The sequence below is a fragment of the Sander lucioperca genome, chromosome 7 (assembly GCF_008315115.2).
Source record: "Sander lucioperca isolate FBNREF2018 chromosome 7, SLUC_FBN_1.2, whole genome shotgun sequence".
NCBI classification, from domain to species: Eukaryota; Metazoa; Chordata; class Actinopteri; order Perciformes; family Percidae; genus Sander; species Sander lucioperca.
In genome coordinates this window covers 16162832-16178420 of record NC_050179.1, presented here as the reverse complement: position 1 = coordinate 16178420, position 15589 = coordinate 16162832, and the positions used below count along the sequence as shown (strand labels likewise).

The 15589-nt window shown below is 43.2% G+C and overlaps 2 protein-coding genes across 3 annotated transcripts; one reads left to right on the top strand and one right to left on the bottom strand.

Moving 5' to 3' along the window:
• The first annotated feature begins 1267 nt into the window (after nucleotides 1-1267).
• tmem263 (transmembrane protein 263) lies at nucleotides 1268-10754 on the top strand. Of its 2 annotated transcripts, XR_004108048.2 has the most exons (4): nucleotides 1268-1534; nucleotides 3078-3148; nucleotides 9066-9978; nucleotides 10026-10754. XR_004108048.2 is itself a non-coding variant. In XM_031317280.2 (3 exons), the coding sequence occupies exons 2-3, from the start codon at nucleotides 3082-3084 to the stop codon at nucleotides 9365-9367; spliced, it is 369 nt and encodes a 122-aa protein (XP_031173140.1). In that variant the 5' UTR covers nucleotides 1268-1534; nucleotides 3078-3081; the 3' UTR covers nucleotides 9368-10754. The 2 variants fall into 2 exon arrangements, 1 of the variants encoding a protein (XP_031173140.1); XM_031317280.2 differs by having other exon boundaries at nucleotides 9066-10754.
• Nucleotides 10755-11420: 666 nt separating this feature from the next.
• LOC116062580 (zona pellucida sperm-binding protein 4-like) lies at nucleotides 11421-14761 on the bottom strand. Its single transcript, XM_031317273.2, has 7 exons — nucleotides 14209-14761; nucleotides 13312-13496; nucleotides 13130-13227; nucleotides 12882-13042; nucleotides 12600-12792; nucleotides 11878-12025; nucleotides 11421-11795 (listed from the first exon to the last, which is right to left on the bottom strand). Exons 1-7 carry the CDS (start codon nucleotides 14717-14719, stop codon nucleotides 11628-11630), a joined length of 1464 nt encoding a protein of 487 aa, XP_031173133.1. The 5' UTR covers nucleotides 14720-14761; the 3' UTR covers nucleotides 11421-11627.
• Between the last annotated feature and the right edge of the window lie 828 nt (nucleotides 14762-15589).

Sequence of the window (15589 nt, the reverse complement as noted above, 5' to 3'; positions counted from 1 at the left end):
ATATAACTGTCCCAGTAAGACATGACCGTGAGCCAGATATGCACAATACCAGGACCCTGAAACTAAATGGAAATCAGCTATTATTATTTTTTATTATTTACACCTTTTCCTACTGTGTGACATGTCAAATCTTCTTACAGAAACAAATACAATAAACACACAACAAATGTACAATAAAGAAATACACCCAAACAACATAAACATTTGAAATATTTCAAATGTGACTGGTAACATATTGCAAACTGGTGCATATACTGCCTAATATGTCAATAAATGATCAGTTTTATTATGACCAGATTACAACAATTCATTATTATTTTTAGATTGCAGGTGCAATTGTGTTAGATTAACATCTGAAAATAGATTTGCTTGTGCTTACTTCAATCGTTTTTGAAAAAACAGAATCTTTTTGTAACAGCTTTTGAGATTGGTGACCTGTGCAGGTGCAGGATTTACCCAGCTGCCTCTTGCCCAGTGTGAACTGTAGAGCGCCGTCACACAGGATTAGTGGGTATGAGTGATTAAATGTATAGATATAACAGCATTGTCTCACTATTTAAAATGTTCAGCAAATGTTTATTTTGGTTACCGTAGTTGTATCTGTAGTGGATATCCACTCTATTTCGCGTTTGTTTTGACTGTAGGCCCTCACCTACATTCATGAACAAATAAACTCACAAGGGAGGTAAACACAGGTCTCCATAGAACAGGTAGTGAAGACATGTAATAATGCTGGACCTGCCTGAGGCCCAAATCATTCAGTTAATAAGGTGCCAAAAATAAATTGCAAATAATATTACCACAAAGAAACTGACACACAATAAATGTGTACCCGAGCAGTTTCCCTGCTTTGCGTGGTCTATATTAATGCATTTTTTTTCACTCTACGTGACATCGCCTCATAAAAGAGACGATCTTTGATATAGGATTTTTTTTTTTTTTTTTTTTTTTTTTAAATGAAAGAAAAAAAAGCTGTACGTAAGGATGCACGTCACTTCCACTTTCAGGGGAGGATGTTGTTGTGGTGTTTGATGTCCTGACTGTCCTCTCGCGCCAAATGTGACGGTCAGGGCCCCCATACAAAACAAACCTTAATCGTATCTGTTCTCACATGCATTATACTACACCCTGCGATACTTCCCTAACGTGGTAGCCAAACAGTTGCTCCTTTTTTTAACCACCAAATCAAAATAATTTCTGAATTTAAAAATAAAAATTCTATTTTGTGCATTAACTAAAATATTGAACAATATTGGTATTATCTAGACACTAACAACTATTTAAATGTGTGCATGTGGTTTAGTAAAGGCAGAGGCAGCAGCTGGAGCTCCATCCTGCGGACGGTGTGTGTACCTCTGTGTGTTTTAATGGGTGGAGACTGCCTCCTCCAAAATATAACGTTAGTCAGAGAGACAACACAGCTTATACACCAGCAGCTATTACAGGCCGTGGAACCTGAAATTATTTTTTGCTCACATAGTTTTAAGTCCCGCACAGTACTCATTGTATCAGTTTGATAACGTTACAAAACAAGGTAAGTGAGCGAACGTTAGTTTGAGGTTCTGTTTGTGTAATGAGAGTCAGCCATGAGAACTTCTGCAGAACCACAAAAACAACAACGAGCCATACTATCTTGCAAACCAGCTTCAATGCCAACTCCTTCGACCATTAGTGTAATCGGGACAGATATGTTGAGGAAATGCTAACAAACGTCGATGGATTAATGGTGGGGTAAAACACGTTAAAGTGCTTTTTTTTAAAACGTTAAAGTGATGTTTTGTTTCGGGGGAGCCGTGACGTGTCTCGATGTCTCAGCTAGAAGATTACACAAATGGCTAATTAAAGGCAACACAACCACATAGTTCGCGGTGTTAAATACGTCTTATCATTTATAGCTTTAAAAGTGAGACGGGCAACAACTTTGACAAGTTAAATTGTACAGTAATTCGACAACGCTTAAACAAGTATCCGTGTTTTCACTGGATGTAGGGTTAACGTTAGCTTAAGTTAACGTAAACGCAGTCTGCCATGAACAAATGCGGTAGGTTAGCTAGCGTTATGCAGCACAAGTTTTACATTGTACGTCGGGCCTTTAGCCAAGTACTCATCTGAGTATATTTAATTTGAACCTGACAAGGATATACACGGTGTAATGTTGTTTATACTGATCAGTAAATTGTCTCAGCTGCCATAAAGGCGTCCCTTTGTTCATCTTAAACGCCATGACTGAATAACGCTTTCGTCTGAGAAGATTTCATAACTGCATAAGGCACCATTGACTTCTCAAAAACAAAACAAACACATTACCGATAACAAACAATAGTCTCAGTTCATTTCTACTTTAGGGATATGGAGTCAATTATTTTAAAATGTCATTTTTATTACTGTTTTCCCAAATTCTAGAAAACTACTTAAGACTATATTGGACGTTTTTGTTTTTCAGCATCCCTTGTTTTAAGTTTAGAAAGCCTGTACTTGTGTAAAAACACATTTTAACCTGTTGTAGCCAACAGCTCTGTGGCAAACCGTGAACAGGTCTGCCTTGTTTTAGGATCAGCAGCAGCACACCCAAAGCAAGCTCCTTTTATTTTCTTTAAATGCTGTGTGCTTAACAGACCCATTCCTATTGACTTAAGTTAAGGCTTCCCCTGTAGACTCTCATATAAAAAATGTTGTCTATTTGGAATAAAGGCCTTTAAAAACATTTAGACTAGAGTGTGTAGCCTGGTCACAAAAGCAGCATGAAAGTTAAAGCAACTCATACATGTACCAAGCAAAGACTGCTCTCTGTGTGCAATACTTAAATGTGCAAAATGTAAGACGTAAAAAAAACAAAGTCTGCAAAGTTTTTGGTGCTTCCCTCTTAAACAACAAGACCGTACTAAACAGAAAAAAATATGCAACAACAAGCACAGGCACATATCTCTTACAGGGTTAACATCATAATAGAAATTACATGGGGATCCCTGGTGGAAAACTATTTCATGTTACAAAGAATCTCTTTCCCTATTGCTCCCCACTCTGTACATCTGTGTTTACATTGTCTTTGTACGTAATTGTGTCATTTATTTTCCCAGAGAGATGAGTCAGGCGGAGCAGGTGCCTGAGGACATGCCTGCATACCTCAATGATGAGCCAGTAGCTACAGGTAGGTTTAGGTCCTTCAGATAGTGACACATTTGTGTTTATTGACTCCAACATTTTTAAAGGTTTTCATTTTGTCAGTCAAAGAACTAGATGTGGGACAAATTAGATGGAAATACAGATTATGAATTTTGCGTAGTGATTAGCTCTTTCTACAGTAATCAGCTTCTGGTAAACTTAATATGTGCATATTCATTAGGTAAGTGTTCCTTTGAGGCAGAGCTGTGTCCTCTGTTTACCAAAGATATTTTAACTGTAACTTTTCAGCTCTTTGACAGATTACAATTTTGACACATGGCTGTTTTTATATTTGAATGATGGAACACGTGTAAATGCAGCTGTGTGTTGTATGTAAAAAGAATGCGCAGCAGAAACAGTTAGCCGATTAATTGCTTAGTTGATTGGCAGAAAATTAGCCGGCATCCATTTTGATAATTAACTCTTTAGTTACCTACTGTAGATATGGTGTATTTTAACAAGTGATCAAGCATCTTCAAGGCATAGTTCAGATGTGTGGTATCCATAGTCAGCGTATTAGCTACAGTAGATGGAGGTTGGCACGCCCCCAGTTTGGAAAAGCAGGCAGGAGTACCGACAAGGAAGCTCATCAATGTACTGCTGTGGACGGGGGCAGCAGCTAAACATATTTTAGCTACCCAAAAAGGGCCCACCTAAAGAAAATCACTTACGCTAGGAACTAACAAACTAACTAACCGATCGAGGCAGCGGTAGACAAGCCACTTCTGTGTTCTGCGAGGTAAAATGTTTTTTGTCAATGAAGTCTAGTGGCTTTGACAAGCGCATAGATAATGCTTCAGTCCCACCTGCATACACTTAAACAGAGCTATTTAAAGGAAAGGTAAAGCTGTGAAAAAGTTATAAATATAGCGTAGACTTTTAGTTGGCTAAAATATGTTTAGCTGCTGGCCTCGTCCACAGCAGTGCTTTGCTTAGCTCCCGTGTCGGTACTCCTGCCTGCTTCTCCAAACTGGGGCCCTGCCGACCTCCATCTACTTTAGATAAAATGGACTTTGTTAATCCCACACTGGGGGAATTCCTGTGCTACAGCAGCTCAAAAGAACACAATTTACACACATCAGAAAAACACAAATACACATTAAGTAGACATAGGAGAAAAATATACATAAAGTATAAGAAATGGAAAAAATGTAATTAGTTATAAGAATAATAATAATAATAATAATTAATAATAATAAAACAAACAAATTTGCACAATAAACACCCTTATATAAACAGACAGTATATAAACAGATATACAGATGAGTAAGGTGCGGATGAATAGAAATGACAGAGTAATACATAAATAAGTATGCATAGTGCAGAATATTGTCCAGTGATGGCTCATATTAGGGCTGGGCAATATATCGATATTATATTGACATCGTGATATGAGACTAGATGTCATCTTAGATTTTTTTTTTTTTTTAGATAATTTTTTCGGGTCAGGCATTTTCTCTTTATTGATAGTGGATAGACTGGAAAGGGGGAGAGAGATAGGGGATGACACGCAGCAAAGGGCAGCGGGTCGGATTCGAACCCGCGCCGCTGCAGGACTCAGCCAACATGGGGCGAACGCTCTTACTGGGTGAGCTAGAGGCCGCCCCATCATCTTAGAGTTTGGATATCGTAATATCGTGATATGACATAAGTGTCTCTCCTGGAACCATCACCTTATCGTGGTGGAGCTTTGTGCTCCTGGTAGGGTCTCCCAGGGCAAAGTGGTCTCAGGGGAGGGGCCAGACAAAGAATGGTTCAAAAACCCTATGAAAAAACGAGGTAGAGATGGAGTGACCCTGCCCGGAGGAAGCCCGGGGCCCCCGTCTGGAGCCAGGCCCAGATGGAGGGCCCGTCAGCGAGCGCCTGGTGGCCGGGTTTGCCACGGAGCCCGGCCGGGCACAGCCCGAAATAGCTACGTGGCACCTATCTCTCCAACCCATGGGCCCACCACCTGTGGGAGGAACCGCTGGGGTCGGGTGCGCTGCCACATGGGTGGCAGTGAAGGTCAGGGGCCTCGACGGACCAGACCCGGGCGGCAGACGCTGGCTCTGGGGACGTGGAACATCACCTCTCTGTGGGGGAAGGAGCCGGAACTTGTGCGGGAGGTGGAGCGCTACCAGTTGGATCTGGTGGGGCTTACCTCTACGCACAGTCTCGGTTCTGGAACCATACTCCTGGATAGGGGTTGGACTCTTTTCTTCTCCGGAGTTGCCCAGGGTGTGAGGCGCCGGGCGGGTGTGGGGATACTCACTTCCCCCGGCTGAGCGCCGCTACGTTGGAGTTTACCCCGGTGGACGAGAGGGTCGCCTCCCTACGCCTGCGGGTTGTGGGGGGGAAAACTCTGACTGTTGTTTGTGCATATGCACCAAACAAGAGTTCGGAGTATTCGGCCTTCTTGGAGACCTTGAATGGAGTCCTGTATGGGGCTCCAGTAGGGGACTCCATAGTTCTACTGGGGGACTTCAACGCGCACGTGGGAAATGATGGAGACACATGGAGAGGCGTGATTGGGAGGAACGGCCTCCCTGATCTAAACCAGAGTGGTTGTTTGTTGTTGGACTTCTGTGCTAGTCATGGATTGTCTATAACGAACACCATGTTCGAACATAGGGATGCTCATAAGTGTACTTGGTACCAGAGCACCCTAGGCCAAAGGTCAATGATCGATTTTATAATCGTTTCATCTGATCTGAGGCCGTATGTTTTGGACACTCGGGTGAAGAGAGGGGCAGAGCTGTCAACTGATCACCATCTGGTGGTGAGTTGGGTCAGAGGGTGGGGGAAGACTCTGGACAGACCTGGTAAGCCCAAACGGGTAGTGCGGGTAAATTGGGAACGTCTGGAGGAGGCCCCTGTCCGACAGACTTTCAACTCACACCTCCGGCGGAGCTTTTCGTGCATCCCTGTGGAGGCTGGGGGCATTGAACCCGAGTGGACAATGTTCAAAGTTTCCATTGCTGAAGCTGCGGCGGGGAGCTGTGGTCTTAGGGTCTTAGGTGCCTCAAGGGGCGGTAACCCACGAACACCGTGGTGGACACCGGTGGTCAGGGAAGCCGTCCGACTGAAGAAGGAGTCTTTCCGGGATATGTTATCCCAGAGGACTCCGGAGGCAGTTGCAAGGTACCGAAGGGCCCGAAGGGCTGCAGCCTCTGCCGTGAAAGAGGCAAAGCAGCGGGTGTGGGAGAAGTTCGGAGAAGACATGGAGAAGGACTTTCGGTCGGCACCAAGGTGCTTCTGGAAAACCGTTCGCCACCTCAGGAGGGGGAAGCGGGGAACCATCCAAGCTGTGTACAGTAAGGATGGGACGCTGCTGACCTCAACTGAGGAGGTAATAGGGCGGTGGAAGGAGCACTTTGAGGAACTCCTAAATCCGACTAATACGCCCTCTATGGTAGAGGCAGAGCTGGAGGATGATGGGGGATTGTCGTCAATTTCCCTGGTGGAAGTTGCTGAGGTAGTTAAACAACTCCACAGTGGCAAAGCCCCAGGGATTGATGAGATCCGTCCAGAAATGCTTAAAGCTCTGGGTGTGGAGGGGTTGTCTTGGTTGACACGCCTCTTCAACATTGCGTGGAAGTCGGGGACGGTGCCTAAGGAGTGGCAGACCGGGGTGGTGGTTCCCCTTTTCAAAAAGGGGGACCAGAGGGTGTGTGCCAATTACAGGGGTATCACACTTCTCAGCCTCCCCGGTAAAGTCTACTCCAAGGTGCTGGAAAGGAGGGTTCGGTCGATAGTCGAACCTCAGGTTGAAGAGGAACAATGCGGATTCCGTCCTGGTCGTGGAACAACGGACCAGATCTTTACTCTCGCAAGGATCCTGGAGGGAGCCTGGGAGTATGCCCAACCAGTCTACATGTGCTTTGTGGTTCTGGAGAAGGCGTATGACCGGGTCCCCCGGGAGATACTGTGGGAGGTGCTGCGGGAGTATGGGGTGAGGGGGTCCCTTCTCAGGGCCATCCAATCTCTGTACGACCAAAGCGAGAGCTGTGTCCGGGTTCTCGGCAGTAAGTCGGACTCGTTTCAGGTGAGAGTTGGCCTCCGCCAGGGCTGCGCTTTGTCACCAATCCTGTTTGTAGTATTTATGGACAGGATATCGAGGCGTAGTCGGGGTGGAGAGGGGTTGCAGTTTGGTGAGCTGGGGATCTCATCGCTGCTTTTTGCGGATGATGTGGTCCTGATGGCATCGTCGGCCTGTGACCTTCAGCACTCACTGGATCGGTTCGCAGCTGAGTGTGAAGCGGCTGGGATGAGGATCAGCACCTCTAAATCTGAGGCCATGGTTCTCAGCAGGAAACCGATGGAGTGCCTTCTCCAGGTAGGGAATGAGTCTTTACCCCAAGTGAAGGAGTTCAAGTACCTTGGAGTCTTGTTCGCGAGTGAGGGAACAATGGAGCGGGAGATTGGTCGGAGAATCGGCGCAGCGGGTGCGGTATTACACTCAATTTATCGCACCGTTGTGACGAAAAGAGAGCTGAGCCAGAAGGCAAAGCTCTCAATCTACCGGTCAGTTTTCGTTCCTACCCTCACCTATGGTCATGAAGGCTGGGTCATGACCGAAAGAACGAGATCCAGGGTACAAGCGGCCGAAATGGGTTTCCTCAGGAGGGTGGCTGGCGTCTCCCTTAGAGATAGGGTGAGAAGCTCCATCATCCGTGAGGAGCTTGGAGTAGAGCCGCTGCTCCTTCGCATCGAAAGGAGCCAGTTGAGGTGGTTCGGGCATCTGGTAAGGATGCCCCCTGGGCGCCTCCCTAGGGAGGTGTTCCAGGCACGTCCAGCTGGGAGGAGGCCTCGGGGAAGACCCAGGACTAGGTGGAGGGATTATATCTCCAACCTGGCCTGGGAACGCCTCGGGATCCCCCAGTCGGAGCTGGTTAATGTGAGTCGGGAAAGGGAAGTTTGGGGTCCCCTGCTGTAGCTGCTACCCCCGCGACCCGTTACCAGATAAGCGGAAGAAGATGGATGGATGGTGATATGACATAAGTGTTCTCTTTTCCTGGTTTTAAAGGCTGCCTTACAGTAAAGTGATGTACTTTTCTGAACTTGACTGTTCTAGCTGTTCTATTATTTGCCTTTTCCCCACTTAGACATTATGTCCACATTACTGATGATTATTTATCTGAAATCTAAGTGTGAAGATGTTTTGTTAAAGCACCAATTGTCAACCCTAGAATATTGCCGCAATATTGATATCGAGGTATTTGGTCAAGAATATCGTGATATCTGATTTTCTCCCTATCGCCCAGCCCTAGCTCATATTGCAGAAACAGCTAGCAGTGCTACATTATGATGTTGCATTAAATAGTCTGACTGCTGCTGGAATGAAGGACCTGCGGTAGCACTCCTCCTTGCACTGAGGGTGCAGCACTCTGCTGCTGAACTATCCCTTTTTAACTGAGACTACATTTACACGTGGCCGGTTATTTTCATAAACGGACATTTAGAACCTCTATGTTTTCAGAAAAGTGTTTGTTTACATGTACCCGTGTATATATGCTGTCAATGTCGTTAAGAGCATGCCACACCTGTAGGTGGCATTGTAACGAGAAGCTCAAGCCCATGTTAGCCAATCACAATCCCGAAAATAGCAACAACAGCAACGAATCACTTCCTCTTTCTCTCTCTCGGCTGCCTAAACCTCCGTTTGTCTCAGTTTACATGCAAACGAAGTTTTCCAAAATCTCCACTTTGGCCGGAGTTTTTAGAAATAATCGTTTTCTGTGATAAAAATGGGGTTTTCGTATAAATGAGAGGCCAAACCGCAGGAAAATATCTGCGTCTTCCCTTCGTGTAAACGGGGTATGAGGAAGAAGAAAAGGAAGAATAAGTAGAAAAAGAAGAAACAACCCTGTGTGATGTAGTACTGAAATGAGTAGTTGATTAATCTCTTGTTGTTTTTAAACCAGATGACAACATCAAGGACCATCCACAGACGCAGCCGGGCATGTTCGGCAGGTTGGCAGGGGGCTTGTACGGTGCCACCAAGGGAGCTGTAGGAGCGACGGTGGGCGGTGTGACCTGGATAGGAGGAAAGAGTCTGGACCTCACCAAAAGCACCGTCTACTCTGTAGCCGCTCTGCCTGCGATGGGAGTGGGGCTGGTTAAAGGAGGAGTTTGTGCTGTAGCTGGAGGAGTGACTGCTGTCGGTTCTGCAGTGGTCAGCAAAGTTCCCATAGGAGGAGGCAAAAAGAAGGACAAGTCTGACTGACGGGAAGAGGAGAAGAGTGAACGCACACAGCTGAGGTGTTATGGCTCGCACTGTGCTGTTGCCTGTGTTAGCAATCATGAGCAACAGAGGACTCAAAAGTTTAGTGTACACATTTTGGTGAGGGGTCTTTGTTTTTGTATCATTTTTTTTTTTTTTTTTTTTTTAAATGTGATCGTTGGTAAACCCACCTTCATATAGTTTTTTGTGGCTAGGACCCACAAAGCAAGAACTAACAAAGACTATCCTGCTCTGTTGTTAAATGAAACACACTATTATCACCAGTGCCTGAAATTGCTCAAATAAAATGTCCATATTTCATATTTGATAATAAGCGACAACACTGCATTCACTGCAAACTGTTGTGTTCGCCACATAAGTTAACTTCAGTACCAGAGGAGAAAAGCTCAGAGTGTAAATGCACTTAAATTTCACTTGCAGGACAATCATTGTTCAATGATGATCTGTAACTAGCAAGGAGGTGTTTCACTGTCAACTGACGAACACGTGGATCAGAAAATGTGTATAGGGTGACTAAATCACCTTTCTGTTCAGTTCACTTTGTTCAGCCTGCACAAATGAACAAATACGTCTGATCAAAGAGTACAGTCGAGGTTAATATCGAAACCACCTGCTGGCTGTAACTGAATATTCCTCTGAGGAGTTTTTGTAACTTTCAATTTTCTTCTGAATTCACATTGCCCTCTGGTGGTTATATTCTCACTGGAGTGGAAGGTGACTCGTACTTTTGATACATAATCTAAATCATTACAATAAATATAAAATATAAAAGTCAGAGTATTTTGATTGCAATTCCTTTTATTTCCAGCTGTAGTGTTAATTGATTCTCTATGACTATCAATAAATAACATTTTATACATGACCTCTTTTGACTATCTATATACGTATTTTGATAGTTACTGTTGGTTGATTTCACTCCATACATATATATATATATAATCAAAGTATGTCAACATTTCTAGTTTGGACACATGCACTTCGTGATGGCATAGTTTCTCCCACTGTATCAAAGAATTAGTTTTCATCCTGAACATTTCTCTAATACTCCTCCATATTGCTTAGCGTCACTGTGTGTACTGTTGTAGGGATCTGATGGCTGTGTTTCTCGACGTTACATTCAATATGATACACAGAATTTTTAGTGTTAACTACATTTTTAAGCTGACAAACCCGTAGTAGTAAATTTAATTAAAAAAGTTGTTTTTTGTAAAATTTAACTTGAAAATGCAATTTTAGTCTTGTATGATGCAAAACAAAGCTTTTAAAGCTTCTGTTTGATCCGTGTTGCAGAATGTTTTGAAGTGAAAATGAGAATTTATTGAAACATGGCAATATTATATTGTTTAAATAAAACATATGCTGAAGGTTGTATTATTGTGTTCTATCAGTACCAGTATAGACCCAGAGCCGTTAAATGCTAACTACGGACAGGTAATTGTAAAGTCCGGAAAAGAAGATCCTAAACATACTTTTTTTGCAGGGAGGAACAGTTAAATATTAGTGAAATATATCATTGAGGTGATTGATTGTGATTGAGTGGAGGTTGCCGGGTGGAGGTGGCAAAATGAGATTATCCAGCTAGTATAATACTACAAATCTGGTTCAATAATTCCCATACTGTAAATTAGGATATGTACAATAGCGCTATAAAGTGTGCAATAATATATTTATAAGGTGTATACAGCATTTGGCACAACATATTATTTGATATTTGTATTTTATTAATAGTAGTGGTTTAGCATGAAAGGTGCGCGTATGTCTGTATGTGGTGTGAAGCACGCCAGCATGTGTGCATTGATCATGTACCTTCTCAGGAAATGCACAGCAAATTTAGTTTTATAATGTGCAACAACAATGAAGGCATTTATTATTACTGCACTGTAATGTGTTTGTAAGACATTTGTCCTTTTATTACATCCCTTTTAAATTCACAATTGATACTTAAGTTCTGCTCTTTGCATAGGATATTTTTAAGGGGCGGGGCAAGAGGGTCAGGAGAGGCTGGGGCACAGGGGTAGAAGTCTCAGGAGTCAGGTCAGGGTCAGGGAAAACTTCTAGGATTTTTAATATGGATGTGACCATGTGATGAATGTGATCCATTGCGTTATTTCACTTTTGACTCTTAAGTCTTTTTGCATGTCATTTAAATTTCACACCACAAATAACTAAACCATGTTACTGTTGCAAATTTTTTACTAAATGCTTTCAGCAAAAATTATTGAGCTTGACACCGTGCTGCTGCTCAGGGATGTGCACGATAATTAATTGGTCCAACAGAAGCCACATTCTCAGGCTCAGCATTCGTCTGGTCCACAGCCTCCACATCTCTCTTCCTTTTGCTGGCGCATGACGGTTCACAGTTTCTGCCGGGCATAGCTTGACACACAGCTGTACTGCAGTGAATGTACATCTGAACAAGGAAAACAGTGTTGGCAGAGCAATACCAAAATATTTTGTTGCAGGCAATCCTTATCAATGGATTTAATCATTACCTGTTCTTTCAGGGGTTGCTTTGAATTGGGGTCCACAAAAGTAAACATTTTGAAAAGGAAACGCCTGTAGTGACTAGGGAAGTCCAGACCAGAGGAGGAAACGACTGGAATCAGTGAGGTCAAGTAGTAATCATTCTTGCTTGGACACCTTGATGAAAAGAAAGTTATTTCAAGGCAATGACACTGAAAATACATTGAATAAGAAATTCAGTGTCATTCAGTCATTTCAGCCCGTTAATACATCAACATGGCAGATATTAGCTTATCTGCTCTATTTTGTTTCTACAAAAAGGCCAAAGATATGTTGAGGTAGTGAAGATAGACTTTCTCTATAGTTTGTCCACCAGAGATAACTGACAAGTTTATTTTTCAACTCTAAGGTGTCCACTTCTTTATTTTATAAGATTCTTTTTTGGGGCATTTTTGGCCTTTATTTTTACAGGACAGCTGAAGACATGAAAGGGGAGAGAGAGGGGGAAATGACATGCAGCAAAGGGCCGCAGGTCAGAGTCGAACTCGGGCCCGCTGCGTCGAGGAGTAAACCTCTATATATCGGCGCCCACTCCACCAACTGAGCTGTCCGGGCACCCAAGGTGTCCACATTTAAGGGAATGTCTTTTATCAATATTTGCTTCAAACACTTTTTAAGATTATAATCCGTTTTCCCAATGAGCAGACTGGATGACAGCAATGTAAAACATGTAAATTGGTATTTTAGTTACCCGTTTGTGATCATTTCCCACTGGGGCAGACTGTAAGGGTTAGGGCTACTGGTTGCCCAACAGCGACCAAGAGTCAGGACAAGAAAGGGATCTGTCTTTTCAAGGAGTTGAACCTCCACGTACACAGGGTCCCTCAGTATTTTGGTCACAGGATAGTCCGCCGCTGTGTAGAAAGAGCTATAGGCCACATCCACTGTGAGAGCAGAGACCAGTTATTGTGACAGCCCACATTATGAAATGATCTACAAACACAACAACGCTGCCAGGCTGACATGAACTTACCTTCATTACAACCCTTTGTATAGCATTGTCCGTTAGCCAATCTTAACTGTACACTGATGGGTCCCAGAGCAGCAACCGGTAGTGGAGGATCTTGTAGCGATAATACTTCTACAACCACAGTTTCAATAGATGTGCCAATGAACCTACCCTGGAAGAGCAATCTGAAAAGAGTGAACTGGCATTATGTTGCTTGGCCAGAACTTAAATTTTGATACCACAAACGTATTAAAAAAAAGGTAATCACTTACTCAAAGGTGCTGTCCCTGGTAACGGCTCCAAAAGGCCCAACACCCACTTCAAATGAGGAAGACATCTTGTTCTGATAGATTATAACACCAGGCTCCTCCTACAAAAGTAAAACTGGCAGGTGGGGTAACAATGTTTGAAAACATTTTTTTTAATTAAAAAGTGGAGAAAATCAAGCTCTTACCATAACAACGGTGCCACAGTCAGTAACAGGAAATTGGTAAATGACAAACTCTGAATTGGAGTCAACATATGTACAGTTTGGACCATGTCCCAACAGTAAGATTGACTCAAGGTCAATGCTGGGCAGAGTGGCATCTTTGGCCACTACAACAATGAACTGGGCATCCTTGGTGACCTGGACAGTCACTGGTGGCAAAAAAAAACAGTCAACGATATGCCGAATGGTTTGATATTACAGACCAAAGAAAATGTAACAAGACCAGTCTACAGCCATTCTAAGGCCTATTTTAGGGTTTACTTAGGTTACAGCTAAGCTAAATGCCAACATCAGCATTCTAAGATACTGATACTTTTGACATGATGTTCACCATTAGCTCCAATTTAAGTACAGCTAGAGCTTATGGGAATGACAGTTTTGCAGGAATTGGACACCATTAAATCTAGACCTGATGCTGCTAGAGTAAAAGTCAGAAAATCACCAAAGACATTAATTCATCCTCTTGGATTTTGGATAGGATCTTGAATGTCTATTCCAATAATATCCTTCCGCTAGTGTGGCTAAATTACAAAATGAGACCATAATATTAATGATCACAGTGGAATTTCATTCAGCAAAGGTTTATCAAAGTTAAACATATCCTCAGGTGACATCATTGGTAAAGTCACTGTAATATTATGCGTACATTATGGAGTTTAACTTGAGTACTCCATCGTATGTTTTAACAAAGAAAATTACAGTAACTACTTAGATAAGTTACATGTACGACAAAGACATTTTAACATAGTAATATTCTATCTGGATCATTATACTGTAATTAGTAAAGTCATCCATTGCCGTTACAATACAGTATTTACTCAGTACAACCAAAAACAAAACAAAAAAGTGTCTCAAACCTACCTGCTTTTCCGAAGTAGCATCCTTGGCCATCAAAGCAGCAGCTAATCGCTTTACATACATCTGCAGAGATACCAGAACCTCCACAGGGGATTCTCTGGGCTGCTGCCACCTCACAACTTGGGAGAGAAGGTGGTTGCTGCGGTCGCGGATTTGGTTGTGGTTGCTGTGGTTGCTGTGGTTGCTGTGGTTGCTGTGGTAGCTGTGATTGCTGGGATTGCTGTGGTCGCGGAGGTGGCTGTGGTTGCTGGAGTTGCTGTGGTCGCGGTGGTTGCTGGGGTTGCTGTGGTCGCCATGGTGGCAGTGGTTGCGGTGGCTGTTGACCAGTTTGAGGAACCCAATACGGGACAGATCTTGGAAGAACTTGTTGTGCCCAAGGAAGTGTAGTGCCCTTTGGCACCTGATATGGGTACTGAGCTTCTACCTTTGTCCAAACTAAGCACCCTAGCAGTGCTAGTGCTACTAAAGAGGTGACATTCCAGTGCTTTGCCATGGTTAAACAGCAGTTTGGCATGCACAGTTCCCAAGTGTACACGTTACATGTGCTGCCACATTTATATGTGACTTTTATAAACCCCACCTCTGAGGCCAAATGACCACAAACCACTATCTTTTAATAGCCACTTAAAAGCTACAGGGGCGTATTTTGTAATGTTTTGTTTCATTATTCAGATGCGTGATTTGAGAGGCCTTTTGGCAACTTCACAAGATCAGTTGTGGGACAAGGGGAAACACATGTTATCAGATCAGTTCATTGGGGTGGTTGACACATTGACATTAAAGTATTGACAATTTAGGTCACAAAAACCCTTTCAAAGGTCTTTGTGGCCTTAAGCTTTATTTGTCGCCAAATGTTTATTTTGCTAGTGTGCAATGTTTTGCTTAGTTGGCAGATTGTCTTACACAACTAAACATTCAAATGTTTCCATGACACAGACAGAGGACATGAAGATCCCTTCCTCAAAAAGGTTTTTATGTAGACAATGAAGTTAAAACTATTATGTATAACTTTTACTAAAATACTGTGTAACCTTTGCTAAACAGCTGCCTTTGAGGCTAAGTTTCAAATACAGCATTAGGCTACATTAAATTTCCCCTCAATTTACCGGTATCTATCTGAAGTTTGCTAAGGCTGTAGCATCAAAGCCCCTGAGTGAATGAGTGAATTGAGCAAGGGTGAGTTTTATTGCTTTTCATTTGTAAGCAGAAGATTATGTAATACTTCTTTCAAAAATTGTGTAGTGTTACCTTAAAGGTACTCTAAGCGATGCTGGGTGACGTTACTTCTTGTTGACATTCGAAGTATTGTCAAACAAAATGAGGCTAGCTCCCCCCTCCCTCCTCCTCATCCCGTCCCCTCCCCCACCCTTCCGCGCACTAACCC